Source organism: Topomyia yanbarensis, chromosome 3 (genome assembly GCF_030247195.1).
Source record: "Topomyia yanbarensis strain Yona2022 chromosome 3, ASM3024719v1, whole genome shotgun sequence".
Taxonomy (NCBI): Eukaryota; Metazoa; Arthropoda; class Insecta; order Diptera; family Culicidae; genus Topomyia; species Topomyia yanbarensis.
Window position 1 is genome coordinate 199942129 of NC_080672.1, and position 14775 is coordinate 199956903.

A 14775-nucleotide genomic window follows, 5' to 3' on the forward strand; every position below is an offset into this window, starting at 1 on the left:
ACCTTATACGCAGCATACGTGGGTTCGAGTCCCGACCCCGCGCATAGGGGTTAAAAAAAATTCATAAGAGATTTTTTTCAACCATAAGAGGCGAATGATCTTAATATTAAAACATCTATAATCGAAATGAAAAAAGCAAAACGAAATATGTAAACAGCATATTTTACAAACAACCACAAAATATGTAAGCAAAAGAAAAATCCTCAAAAGTTGTATGGGGACATACCAAGAGGCATATTCACGATTATTTTTATCGCATTCTACACACCCTTATCTATCATCTGCTGAATTTTGAGGGCGAGATAAACGGGATTTGATTTTTTACAGCATATTTTGTAAACAACTACAAAATATGTCTTTAGTTGGTAAATCGATTACCTTATACGCAGCATACGTGGGTTCGAGTCCCGACCCCGCGCATAGGGTTAAAAAAAATTCATAAGAGATTTTTTTCAACCATAAGAGGCGAATGATCTTAATATTAAAACATCTATAATCGAAATGAAAAAAGCAAAACGAAATATGTAAACAGCATATTTTACAAACAACCACAAAATATGTAAGCAAAAGAAAAATCCTCAAAAGTTGTATGGGGACATACCAAGAGGCATATTCATGATTATTTTTATCGCATTCTACACATCCTTATCTATCGTTTGCTGAATTTTGAGGGCGAGATAAACGGGATTTGATTGTTTACAGCATATATTGTAAAAAATTGTATAAAGACCGGCATTAGGCATTTTTTCGTTTATTTTTATCGCATTCCACACACCCTTACCCCCTTACCTATCTGTTGAATTTTGAGGTCCATATAGTACATATTCGATTTTGTACAGCATATCGTAAATAATTACAATCTAAATCTAAGGACAAACAGCAAAAAATATTTGGTGCCTGAATTTGGGTGCCTAACTTGACACCAAAATTTTGTGCCTGAAGCTTTCACTACTTTTCCATAGTGGCTCCACCGGTGGTAAAGGGAATACCAAAAAAAAAAATTTGGTGCCTGGATTTTGGTGCCTAACTTGATGCGAACTGCGGCTCCTTCCTAATAAGACCAACAGAGGCGGAGGGTTTTGAATTTTTTTTAAATAAAACATAAAACACCTTCTTCTATACATATTCATGATCTGTATAAGCTGCTGTTGAAATACATAAATTTAGGGACCGTTAATAAATTATGTAACACTTTTAGAGGGGATGACAAAATGTAACAATTTGACATCTGGGGGTTGGGTACTATGTTGAAACATGACATAAGATGTTTGTACTGAAACTATTGCATTTAATTGTTTGTTTACCGGCGCCTTGCTCCCCACTGTCCTACACTCATGATTGAAAATGATCGCTTGTCCGATGGTAATCACGGTAATGTTCGAAATTGCTTGATATTTCTCGTCCTGGTAGTGGCATATGACGTAGTACTTTTTGGTGTTATCGAGTGATTCTTGCTCCCGCGCCAGCCGAATCACGATGGGATTGGTTACGGCGTACTCAATCACTTCCCGCTCGTATGTGACCGAGAACATCATCTGGCAAGACGACGACAGCTGCTTGTGTATCCGGATGAATCATAACGTGCAAAAATCAGTACAAAAACGGCAATCTTCTTAAGGTCGAAAGCCCGGAACTTTATATTGCAGCCCATCAGCTTGCCGGGTGTTCTGATGATCAGCTTCGCACTTTTGACGATCTCCCCACCGCGAACGGCGTAACGAAGTTTGATTTCCGGACAAAACTTTGCCATTTTGGCAGCTACTTCCCCCTTCTGAATTGCCAGTTCATGCGTGGGGGAAAGGCACATCACCTGAGGAGTTTTTTAACGGACTCAACTGAGAACTGCCAGCACGAAAGCATTGGTTTTTCCTGTTACCGACTGACTGGGCGATCATGTTCTGTGGCGGATCGGCCAACAGAGTATGTAGAGCCGTCTCCTGAATCTTGGAAGGGGCGTTGAAACACAGACTCCCTGAAGCAGTTCCGGCTTTAGGTGTAAAGCTTCTAAAGTTTTAACTGAGTATAGCGGCGAAGAAGGATCCTATCGCTGCACCTCCAGATCAAGTTTTGATTCTACCTGAACTTTGCGAATAATTTTCAATTGCAAACTTGCATCCGCCATGCTAAAAGATTAACCATGAATAATTTTACAGATGATACTAAATATTTCGACTTACTTGAATTCCTCTGCATCATCCGTGGAGGAAGCTGTTTCTCCAATTTCGCATGCAGCTTGTTTTTCTTCAGGAGCCGCTAGTCAGAATTTTTGTAGCTACCGCGAGCTCAAAACTGCAGTGCAGCCGTTTCTACAGGAGTAACCGTCGCTGGTGAATTAAATTTTTTTGAAGTCTGGTAAATAAAAAAATAAAAACTGGACTAGAAGGATTTTCCGTATTTTTTTCTCTTTTCATTTTCTATCCCATTCCCATTAGAAATTTTGATTATTTTTAAAAACAGAAACCAGTTGGCAAAATGCACTTTAAATAACCTCTCAGATCGCGTATTGAAAAAAACACTTACGAGTGCAGAAATGCCATCGTTTCGACCGGGTATTAAAATTAAATAGCAGCAATGTATGGGAAAACGGCCTGATTCAGCACGGGTACTGTCCCTTCGGTGGTTTATTCCTCGCAATTCGCAGAAATTTTGCCCAGAGCGACCTTGCTGAAAAAACGATGCCTTCTTTTGTCTGCTCATCTCGCTGCCATGAAACCGATGATGAGCGCTTTTTCCAAACGAGTCACACGGTTGGCCCGATTGAACATGTCGTGCGTGTAGGCTTCCGTTATGTTTGTTCTGAAAATCAACAAGGACATCTAGATATGCAAAGGAATGTTTGGAGGAGGGAAGCTAGTGGTAAAAACTTACCGAGAGAAAGTCCTTTCCAAGCATTTTGCCGTTGTGTTTACTGCTGACCCATTATCACCGCGTTCTTCTGCTGGATGGTTGATGGTGTTCGGTGATGTGTCCACTGGATCTGTATCCGCTATGGTTGCTGCTCGATCTGAAAAAAAATCATGATATAAAATATACGTGAATGAGTGAACGCGAACTTTTTAAGAATAAGGTATTTCATTACAATGTACTGAACACTGTACTGATCCTTTCGAAATTAAAAAAGATAATAAAAATATCTCACCTTGCTGCACCAACTGAATTAAAGGATCTCCTGCACGCGGCATTGTACAGTATCGTATGCTACTTGACCGGTGCTGTAGCTGTATCGTTTTCTGCGGATGGGTGATCATAGTTCTGATTTGTTTGCTGCTACAACTGCCAAAGTTGGCCAATGGTCTTCTACATCTGCCCTGATTGGCTTGGATCGTTTGCACTAGTTGCGGATGTAAACTAGGTCATACGTTGTTGTTATTGAGGCAAACTGCTGAGGTAGATCGATGTTTCCTGCTTCTACCACTAACGGAAAAGACTGCTCTAGCAGTTTTGAAAAATAGTAAGTCGGAACGATTTTTTTCCTTTCTCCAGCTGTACAATCCTCTGCCGTTGCGACTGAATCCGGGTTTGTTTGGGCGCACTGTAAATAATCATTACATACTGAAAGATTATTTTGAATTAGAAATTAAAGAATTCCAATCATATTTTATAACTCACCATTCGAATTTCAAATATTGCATAACAAAAGCAAATTCTATATTAAGACATTTTGACAGCTTGCGATGAAAAAATACACAAATCTTGTTTTTTTGTATTTTTTATCGCAGTCTGTCAAAATTTCGCGAGCCTCCGCAGCGGAATAATACCACTGATCATTATTTCGCAAGGAGAAAGCTTGCCGTGGTGACAGCGCATAGAAAGCAGCGCTATCTCGCGGAAGTAATACGAAACTTATCGTTTGTCGAACCGTGTCTCGGCTAACTGCAAATTTCGTTATCGTTTTCGCGAGAGCTGCGTACCGCTTAAAGCTTAGTATGCACCTCTTGCGAAATGAGGTCGCGAAATATTTTTCCTTCTTCAGCTAAGTATGCACCTCTTGCGAAATGAAATTTCCTATACAAAACCTATGCATAAAAAACGTCGCGAAATGCTCGCGAAAAAAATTTTCGTTTCCATTTCGTAAGCGGTACGCAGCTCTCGCGAAAACGATAACGAAAAATGCAGTTAGCCGAGACACGGTTCGACAAACGATAAGTTTCATAATAGTTCCGCGAGACAGCGCTGCTTTCTATGCGCTGTCACCAAGGCAAACTTTTTCCTTGCGAAATAATGGTTATCGGTATTATTTCGCACGGAGGCTCGCGAAATTTTGACAGGTTGCAATGAAAAAATATAAGAAAACACAAGATTGGTAATTTTTTGTATTTTTTTCATCGCAACCTGTCAAAATTTCGTAGTTTAGAACTTCAATATTTCGAATTTGAATGGTATGTTTAAAAATATTACTGGAAGTGTGATTGTTTCTAGTTTTAAACAATTAAATTTAAATAATTAATATTATTTGCAGCACACCCGAACAAAGCAAATCAGCTCAACTAATCTTGTCTCAACATCCTGGATCTGGCAATCAGCCAACCAACATTAAATCGATATAACCGCAGCAGTACCAACTACTCCAAATCCAGCAACAGCCAACAACCCCTCAAAAAAGGACCACATAGCAATTACTGCTCAAACGAACAACAGGAGTTTACGAATGATGGACACATCAGAAAACATTTCATCGGCACATTCTGCCTTAAAACTTGTCTGCCACTATTTTTACCAGCGGTTGCCTTCCTGATTTAGAGAAATCGGATTCAGGCACAAACGTCATATTCCAGCCTTGGTTCCTACCAGTTCCTTGCATGAAAATATCACTGCCTCCACAGTACTCGTGATTCCATTCCAGCAGCAGCAAGCAATCACTATTCGAGTGCTTATCGCCAACATTTCACAGCAAGCTCAGCAGCAGAACCACCTTCAACCACAACATCAGAAAATTAAGATTTCTTCCAGACCATGACCATCATCCTAAAGGTCGGTAGTAATAACGTTCAACCGACGGTACAACCTGGTCAGCAACCGCAATTAGTGCAATAGATCCAAGCCAAATGTAGAAGACCATTGACCAACTGCAAAAAAGATAGCAACAACACATTCAAACACAGTAGCAGCAGCATACTATACTGTACCATGCGGTGTGCAGGACTTTTTTATTCAGTTGGTGCGGCAAGGTGAGACATTTTTATTACCTTTTTTATTTCGAAAGGATCAGTACCGTGTTAAGTACATTGTAATGTAATACCCTATTCTTCTTTAAAAAGCTCGAGTTCACTCATTTACGGATATTTTTTTATTATGATTTTTTCAGATCGAACACCAACAACATGGTAATCACCCAGCAAGAGAACGCAGTGATAATGGGCCAACAGAAAACACAACATCAAGATGCTCGGAAAGGACTTTCTCTTTCGGTATGTATTTACCAGTAGCATCCCTCCTCCAAACATTCCTTTGCATATCTAGATGTCCTTATCAATTCACAGAACAAACATAATGGCACGTCATGTTCAATCGGCTAACCGTTTGGAATAAGCGCTCATCATTGGTTTCATGGCAGGGAAGAGCAGGCAAAAGAAGGCATCGTTTTTTCCGCAAGGTCGCTCTGGTCAAAATTTCAGCGGATTGTAAGGAATAAACCACCCGAGGGACAGTACCCGTGCTGATTCAGGACGATTTCCCATACTTTGTACCTTGCTATTGAATTTTAATACCCGATCGAAACGATGGCAAGCGCTGCCGATAACTGGGTCAAAAAGACGACGGATCAAGAAATTTCTGCACACGGTGTTTTTTTGTTATAACCTATTTTTTAAGCGATCATTGGGATGGGATTTGAATTTTTCTTTTCAATACAAATAGGTTAGCGAACTGAGTACATATCACCAAGGATAAGGATTCAGAGCCGGCGGCTGGCAGTCCAGAGAAAGAGAATGCGGAAAAACCTAGTCCACCGGCAGTAGAACCAAAGCTGCACCTGATGTTTGGAGTTCGGTAGCTACGGAAATTCTGACTCTAGCAGCTCCTGAAGAAAAACAAGCTGCAAGAGAAAATGGAGAAACACCTTCCTCCGCGGAAGATGCAGAGGCATTCAAGTAAGTCGAAATCTGCAGAAAATTTTGATTAGGACATAAGGAACATTGACAGCCTCTCTTTGTTTACTTTCTCTTTTGATTATGACGTCACTATAACACTTTGCACTAATTTTCCAGTACATAGCCGATGGTTTTTACTAAAATATTAGGCAAAGAGTTGAGTACTAAATATTGAAACAACCGAGTAACAAACAGAAGAGACAGACCGTGACTAATTATCCGTGACTAATCTTTTAGCCCGGCCGATGCAAGTTTGCTAATGAAAGATGTTCGCTAAGGTCTAGTAGAATCAAAGCTGGATCTGAAGGTGCAGCGGAAGGATTCTTCTTCGCCGGTTGGTTGGTTAAAACTTTCGAAACTTTGCACGTGAAGCCGGAATTACTTCAGGGAGTCTATGCGATGGGTTTCAACGCCCCTTCCAAGATTCAGGAGATGGCTCTACCTACTCTGTTGGCCGGTCCGCCACGGAATATAATCGCCCAGAGTCAGTCGGGAACAGGAAAAACCGCTGCCTTCGTGCTGGCAATGCTCGGTTGAGTCCATCAGTTAAAAAACTATCTGCAGGTGATTTGCCTTTCCCCCACGTATGAGCTGGCAATTCAGAAGGGGGAAGTAGCTGCCAAAATGGCAAAGTTTTGTCCGGAAATCAAACTTCCTTACGCCGTTCGCGGTGAGGAGACCGTCAAAGGGGCGAAGCTGACTAATCATATCATCATCGGAACACCCGGCAACCTAATGGACTGGGGTATAAAGTTCAGGACGTACGACCTAGTTTTCCCTTTTTGTACTGGACGAGGCGGGTGTTATGGTCGGTGTTCTTCTTGGCCACGTACGAGCGCGAGGTGATGGAGTTTGCCGAGTACATCGTACCCAATCCGATCGTCATTCGGCAGGCGCAAGTACTACGTCAAGTTCCGCAACCAGGACGAGAAATTGTGTGATTACCGTCGGACAAGCGATCATTTTCTGTCATATGATGTATAGGTTAGTTGTAAACTCCAAGTAAACTTATTTTCAGAACTGTTAATCGATCAAAACAAGTACGCAAAACGGCCGGTTGGTTGACCGGCAGGATGTCCCAGGATGGTCACTCGGTAGCGGTACTGTCCGGTGATCTAACGGTGGAGCAACGGTAGGAACGAACGTTTTGTCCAGGGGTAAGTTCCACCACTTGATTCTAGCTACAGCACCAGGTTACGGAGAGATTCTTTCGTCTTAGGTATCGACGCCGAACAGGTGACCATTGTCGTCAACTTCGACCTGCCGATGGATTAGAAGGGACGAGCCGATTGCGAAACGTATCTACATCGAATTAGACGCACCGGTAGATTCGGTAAGTGTGACTCATTCTTGTGATCCTATAGATTGTATTTCTTCCCACTTCTTTAACAGAACGGAATCACCATCAACCTAGTGGGCAGTGATCGAAGCATGATGATTTGCAGATCAATCGAAAAACACTTCCGGAAAAAGATTCAGTTGCTAGACGCGGAGAACTCGGACGAAATTGAAAAGATCGCACTGTAAAGTGTTTTCGACCAGCTACTGGTGAAAGGCGTAGGAGCTTTTTTGGGTCATACTTGTTTTGATTCTGAATTTATAATTTTATTATATTTTTTACTTTTTTTTCTTCCTTGACCTGACATAAGGTATACAAATGTAACCAACACGGTATCGTAAGCTAATAAATTTACAATTACAATTTATCTCTACCCAGTTCTATTCAAACATTTGAAAAGGGCCTAACTGCAAAATGTAACAAATTGAAATTTCATGTTTTCCATTAACAAATATCTACCCGAGCACGTACATAACACAACATTGGATTATGAAGAATTTTGATAGCGATTTTACAACAATTTATAAAAGGGCCTAATGATTTTTATGACCGAACTGATTATGAAAGGACCTAACTGATAGAAAAGTAGCAATACACTCGTTTTAAATGGATTTTAACGTATTATTGTATTATGACTGATTGTAAAAGGCTTATAACATCTTTTCCATAATTTACATACAGGGTCAATCTGACCATCAAATTAGAATTCAGTTAATTCGTCTACCTTTCGGTGTAATATCAGACTTGAACAGCATTTTTTGTGTGAGGTATTCTGCCGCTAGAAGCAAAACTGTCCCATGTGCCATGGGAATCCCTATACACATGGGACAATTATGCTTCTTGCGGCAGTAATACAAGTAGTAGCAATATGCGCAATTCCTAGAACCTCTCTAGTGATTCATGCAATAAGAATTACCACGAATTACTTATGGCAATAAATTTGAATTACGATTCTCACAATTGTTATACCAAAAATAGGTTTGTATCCGTACTTATTATTGGTAGCATTCCCTGAGACTTCCAGAACCTTTAGTAGTAGCCATTGTTATCATAATCGATTTTTAACGTCAGTCAAAGTTTAAAGCCTAGGGTTTGGTTCGACCTGAAACCGATTGAGTCGGAGTCGGTTGATATATTTGCGTTATATTTCCGGATTCCGAAACGTGTTTCGATAGGTAGTTTCCCCGAGACTTGTGAAAGCGGTAAAGGCGGCCAAGGCAATCAGATTTGCTTCTTAATGATCAAACGCCGACTTAGAGTTACGATTCGGACAATTACAATAGATTTGGTTTGAGCGAATTTCGATCATTTCCCTGGGTCTTCTAGAACCGGTAGAAGCAGCCAATTTAGATAGAAAATGGCCAGCCAATGATTTAAATTTCCGATTGCAGGAATTGTGCGGTCTAAATTGATCAGACTGAACTTCACCGAGACATCCGGAACCGTCACAAATAAGCATTATGATTAATCATGCTCGAAATATGATTCACGCTGAGTACGTCACTTCCCTGAGAGCTTCATGAATGGCAAATAGGTTACCGATTTCATACACATCCGTGATGAATTAATAAAATACATCATTTAAAACATTTAAATGACAACAGAAATATAAAAAAGAAATAAACAACAGCTGATGTCGTTTTCCAGTTATCAAAAGCGACATCTAACAGCAAACACACCGACTAGTTTTCGCGAGCAAATGTCAAAATTCCACACGGAAGAAGGAAAAATATTTCGCGACCTCGTTTCGCAAGAGGTGCATACTAAGCTTTCCGTGCGGAATTTTGACATTTGCTCGCGAAAACTAGTCTATGCGTTTGCCGTTAGATGTCGCTTTAGACAGCTGAAAAGCGCTATCAGCTGTTGTTTGTTTATTTCTTCTCCATGTTTTTACTATCATTTCCGAATGTTTTGAATGAATCTTTTGGCGAGATGGGCCATCCCTGGCCTTAGCCTGTCACGTTACAGTGACGAAAGTAAAAGAAAAAAATGAATCTTTTTTCTTCATTTGTCGCTGATGACCAAGTTAATTACCCCCGTGTAACTGTTGGTAACTCGTAAAAACTCAGGAATATCTATACTTATAAGCTTTGAAGATCACTAGAAGAGTAATGACGTGTTTACGAATTTTATTAACGTGTGACATTAGAAGGAGGATCCGATAGATAGTCAACCAAATACAGAAGCATTGCCGGAGCTCTTGCATATTTCACTGATGTTGCGATGTCGGACTTTGCAAATATGACTGCAGAAGATGAATCTTTTTGTCATGCAGAATGCGCAACCGAATGCTCCCAAATAATTCGGTTGCAATGCTTCAGTTTTATTCAGATTCCATATACACTCAGACACAAGCAGACGCTTATCTGTGGTGCAAAATACCAATATCAAATAGGTTTCTTTTTGCTCATTACCCTTATTTTATTCCGGCATAGCAGACCGGATGAAACATAAAATAATTTAATTCTATTTGAATATCGTTTAAGCATTCAGGAATCTACTTTATGAATTTTATCTCGCTTTTTGATTAACTACAACAATCTACAAGTGCTACAACACTAATTGCATTGCTCAATCGACTTTATCTCTAGAATTAACTTGTCGGCTCGTTTAACATTTGTAATACCTCACGTAGCTGTTGAAAATAGTCCTATGTTGAAATGAATTGATACACTGTTCCAACATGGTACAAAGAATGTGAAATATTGAATATTAAATATTAACTATAAAATATACACGAATTATTGATTTCGCGTATTTGTTTCAAATTCTGTTTTTGCTGAACATCCAAGTTCACTATTTCGATTTTCAACTGCAACCAGAATATATTATATTACATATTCGCATCAAGGAAACAAAATGAATAGCATTGTTAGTTACGACATAATGAATTTTTTTCCCAGAAATTAAAAAAATAATGAAGGAACACATAAATTGTTATTGTTATTTATTATTTATCAGGATGCGATTGCACAGGCTGTCTCAACAACCAGTTTCTGCAACCTATGTGCATTAACTGCGTACACCTACCGTTGCACTTGACAGTGTGTGCAGTGCTTTATGGTTACACCTATGACCGCGCACCCGGTTTCCCATGACCCTTTTGGCGGCTCAGAGGCTGTCCTTCCATGTTGCTCAGGGATACATTGCTCCTATACACATCCATACATACAAACTTAGATTCATACAGACACAAGTTGAGAGCGGTTAACGTCGCGTCATCTAGTCTCTGTAATCCTATGGAAAATCATCTCACCATCGCCTTGGGGTCTACGTCATATTGGCAAATTTCACATTGAATCCGATTCTGTCTCTTCCTAATCTCCTTTTTGTCTCCTAGGTCCGAAGCGGATCAATCGACTATTAGTTGAATCGGTAAATATACTAGCAGTATTAGTCCTTATTCGCGAATACTTTTTCCTACAACTGTGCTATTTCATCTCTATCTTATAACAGAATTCGATTATCCCTGTTCTAGTCAATATACGTATACGTATTCATTACATTATGGACCAGGCAAATCCTCAATTTTTTCTATTATCATTATGCTGAGTAGCTAGACGAGATAAGGTATTTTAGGGTTTCACAAAAAGAATCTCTGCCCATAAAGGACAAGAAATATTTGTCCACTAGTCCCAATAAAGTATGCTCGAACCGAATATCCACCTGGTTCGACTCGAACAGACCACACCGACCCGAAAGGGCTGCTTATCATTTCTGAGAGCCGGTGTGCTTGATCGAGTTAAATAATCATAAGAACAAGTCCTGAATAATTAAGTATCCCTTAGGTGCCATTCATGCACTCCTTCCCTGAACAAGCCTCATACTCAAGGTCAAAAGAATCGACAACCAATGAGAATGGACCATACCAGTCGAAGGTCGCAGGCCCAGCATCTCGTGCAGTTCCTGAAATTAGATGTTTGTTAGTGCTACTTACAGATTTCATTTCAATGGTGGTAATTAAGTGTCTCATTCCCATCTTGAATAACTAGTTTACCGCTGCTCATCTCTTACGGCATTTCGACACCGTCGGACGACTGTCTCATAGAAGAGATCTATTTCATCCTCAATTTCCGTCGGAGCTCATATATGGTACGCCCAAATGGTTCTACAAGCTCGAATATCAACTATCTGAAGCAAAAAAAAAGACGTTAAACATAAATTTATAAATATACCCTAATCCTATAATCAACTAAGGCTATCTGTCGATTCTAAGGCAGGAACGCTAATGATGTGACCATCAAGAATACGTCAGATAAGCTTAATTGACCCCCTTCGACACCAGTTTCGCCTTACCAAGCCGTTACGCGGGTGGCGGCGTGAAAACTGCCGTATAGGAGTTGAGAACGGCTTGAAAAACATCTGATGTTGCTCCAAATGTGTGTGATATCCAGGACTGGCAAGGTTCCATCGAGCCTAGTTTGCATTCCTTACATAACTAGACTCACTGTTCTCCATTCACCCACAACAATGAAAGAACAAATGTAAAAATATACAAATTAGTAAATGAATAACTAAATAAATAGCAAATGGACACATAACCATGCGCCTGAGGGGTAAGTCGTTTTAAATTTACACGTGAGAAAAATAATTAGGGTTGAATTTTTTCACGCAGGACTACTGCGAAAATAAAACCATCATTGAAGGTTAGATGTTGGACGCAAAAACAAGCCGAACAGATTGCTTACAAACTGATTCCGGGCAAGCGGGGTCAGCTGTTTGTCGTGCACAGTTGCTACCGGTACCCATCGGATCGGTTGATCAGCGAGGGCGAATTGCATGGAAGTGCACCAAGTGTAAAGTGTTTGTTGTCATCGCCGGTCGTTTCGATACACTCGAGGATCGTGGAAAGGAGCATGAGCAGGAACAGGATAAGAGTGATTCGTTCTTGGGCTATCAAAAGGAGATGACACAGGACGATCTATCGCAATTGGTGGAACTTGATGTTAAGAAGGAACAACTTGCTGAGGATGACGACGACGGAAACGGCGCCAACGATGAAAATCGCTTCGAAGCATATATAATTTCTTTTAGATTTTTTTGCTGTTTTATAGCTGTCTGTTCTATCTTCTTGAAATATTTATTTACATGGTATAGAACAAAATATTTTTCATCTTCTTCTTCAAGGTGTTTTGGAAAAATTCTTGCCACTTTACTCTACTGGCCGTCCAACGACAAAATAAAAAAACAAAGTCGTTTTCTTCAAGAGTTTACCCACAGATAACAGACGTTTAGGCTAGAACAAAATTTCTTCAAAAACCTGTGTAAACTTTCAAATTGATAAACGTTGGAAATCCGTGTTTCACTATTGCCATCTGCGCAACTGTTTGCTACACGTGTTTAACAGCTGCACTCTAACTGCATTGTATTGATCACTGCGTCATCTGCAAACGTTTGCCAAACGTGTTTCAGACGTCTAATTTATTCGGAATTTCAGTAGCGGGTTTTTATACACGATTCAAATCGAGCTTAAACGTCTGTTATCTGTGGTTCACTTAACTCCAAGTTATAACAATTAAACATGCACTTCACAATCCTCGCGTTACCGATCCTTGAATTAAATCCTAAGGAAATCAACTGATAGAGCTAAATAAAGTTATAGATTCACAATCGGAACAATAATGAACCAAAAAAGCTCCAGCGCCTTTCACCAGTAGCTGGTCGAAAACACTACGATCCGATCTTTTCAATAACGTCCGAGTACTCCGCGTCTAGCAGCTGAATCTTTTTCTGGAAGTGTTTTTCGAATGATCTGCAAATCATCATGCTTCGATCACTGCCCACCAGGTTGATGGCGATGCCTGTTAAAGAAGAGGGAAGAAATACAATCTATAGAATCACAAGAATGAGTCGCACTTACAGAATTTACCGGTGCGTCCAATTCGATGCAGATACGTTTCGCAATCGGCTCGTCTCTACTGATCCATCGACAGGATGAAGTTTACAATGGTCACCTGTTCGACATCGATACCTAGAGCGAAAAAATCTCTCCGTAACCTGGTGCTGCAGACAGAATCAAGTGGTGGAACTTACCCCAAGACAAAACGTTCGTTGTAATCAATACCTTCTTTAGTCCGGCTCGGAATCGATTCAGACCGGCAAACCATTGCTCCACCGTTAAATCACCGGACAGTACCGCTACCGAATGACCATCCTATCGGGCGTTTTGCGTGTCTGTTTCCATCGATTGACAATGCCAATCACAACTGTCCTATACTCACACGACAGAAAATGATCGCATATCCGATGGTAATCACGCCAAAGATGATCGAAATTGCTTGATATTTCTCGTCCTGGTTGCGGTACTTATTGTAGTGCTGTTTGATGTTATCTAGTGATTCTTGCTCCCGCGCTAGCTGAATCACGATCGGATCGGGTAAGATGTACTCGGCGAACTCCATTACCTCCCGCTCGTACGTGGCCAAGAACAGCGATCATAACGCCCGCTTCGTTTAGTACACAAACGGCAATTTCTCAAGGTCGAACGCCTGAATTTTATATTCCAGTCCATCAGCTTACCGGGTGTTTCGATGATGATATGATTAATCAGCTTCGCCCCTTTGACAATCTCCTCGCCGCGGATGAGGTAACTAAATTTGATTTGCGGACATAACTTTGTAATTTTGGCAGCTGCTACCCCCTTCTGATTTGCCAGTTCATACGTAAGGGAAAGGCAAATCACCTGCGGATAGTTTTTTTAACGGATCGACTCGACTGAGCATTGTCAGCGCGAAAGCAGCGGTTTTTCTTGTTTCTGACTGACTGGGCGATCATGTGCTGGGCGGATCGGCCAACAGAGTAGGTAGAGCCGTTTCCTGAATCTTGGAAGGGGCGTTGGAATCCATAGCATAGACTCCCTGAAGCAGTTCCGGCTTCATGTGCAAAGCTTCGAAAGTTTTTTTGCATCCTCCGGGCTAAAAGATGAATCATGGATATTTTAAAGCTGATACTAGATATTTCTGGAGAAAATTTAGGATAGGACGTAAGCTACAATGAGATTTTCTTTGGGGTCTTTTTCTGTTAATTACTCGGTCGTTTTAGTATTTAGTACTCAACTCTTTGCATAATATTCTAGTAAAAAGCATCGGCTTTCGATATGTACTGGAAAATTTGTACAATGTTATAGTGACGTCGTAATTAACGAAAGAGAAAGTAAACAAAGATAATCTCTCAATGTTAATTATGTCCTAATAAAAAATTTCTCGATTTGGACTTACTTGAATGCATCTGCATCTTCCATGTAGGAAGCTGTTTTTCTATTTCCACTAGCAGCTTGTCTTTCTTCAGGAGCAGCCAGTCAGAATTTCCATAATTAACGAACTCAAAACTGCAGGTGCAGCCGTTTCT

General features: G+C 40.4%; 1 protein-coding gene, 1 long non-coding RNA gene and 1 pseudogene across 2 annotated transcripts; 1 reads left to right on the forward strand and 2 right to left on the reverse strand.

Moving 5' to 3' along the window:
* Positions 1-801: 801 nt before the first annotated feature.
* Positions 802-4151, reverse strand: LOC131692553 (uncharacterized). The gene is made up of 6 exons (XR_009306010.1): positions 3610-4151; positions 3140-3552; positions 2869-3004; positions 2521-2796; positions 2178-2349; positions 802-2123 (listed from the first exon to the last, which is right to left on the reverse strand). It is a non-coding gene; the product is annotated as an uncharacterized LOC131692553 (long non-coding RNA).
* A 1170-nt stretch (positions 4152-5321) lies between these two features.
* Positions 5322-7954, forward strand: LOC131687558 (DEAD-box helicase Dbp80-like; annotated as a pseudogene).
* Positions 7955-13098: 5144 nt separating this feature from the next.
* LOC131687559 (DEAD-box helicase Dbp80-like) lies at positions 13099-13829 on the reverse strand. Its single transcript, XM_058971650.1, has 3 exons — positions 13650-13829; positions 13462-13582; positions 13099-13229 (listed from the first exon to the last, which is right to left on the reverse strand). The coding sequence occupies exons 1-3, from the start codon at positions 13827-13829 to the stop codon at positions 13099-13101; spliced, it is 432 nt and encodes a 143-aa protein (XP_058827633.1).
* Between the last annotated feature and the right edge of the window lie 946 nt (positions 13830-14775).

What these genes read in the sequence shown, in the direction of transcription:
- LOC131687559 (XM_058971650.1), bottom strand. Translation starts at nt 13,829, where the DNA reads ATGGAGTTCGCCGAGTACATCTTACCCGATCCGATCGTGATTCAGCTA. An exon ending in ATGCGATCATTTTCTGTCGT is followed by an intron (nt 13,583 to 13,649) that starts GTGAGTATAGGA and finishes AACGCCCGATAG; the next exon opens with GATGGTCATTCGGTAGCGGT. An exon ending in AACGAACGTTTTGTCTTGGG is followed by an intron (nt 13,230 to 13,461) that starts GTAAGTTCCACC and finishes CTTCTTTAACAG; the next exon opens with GCATCGCCATCAACCTGGTG.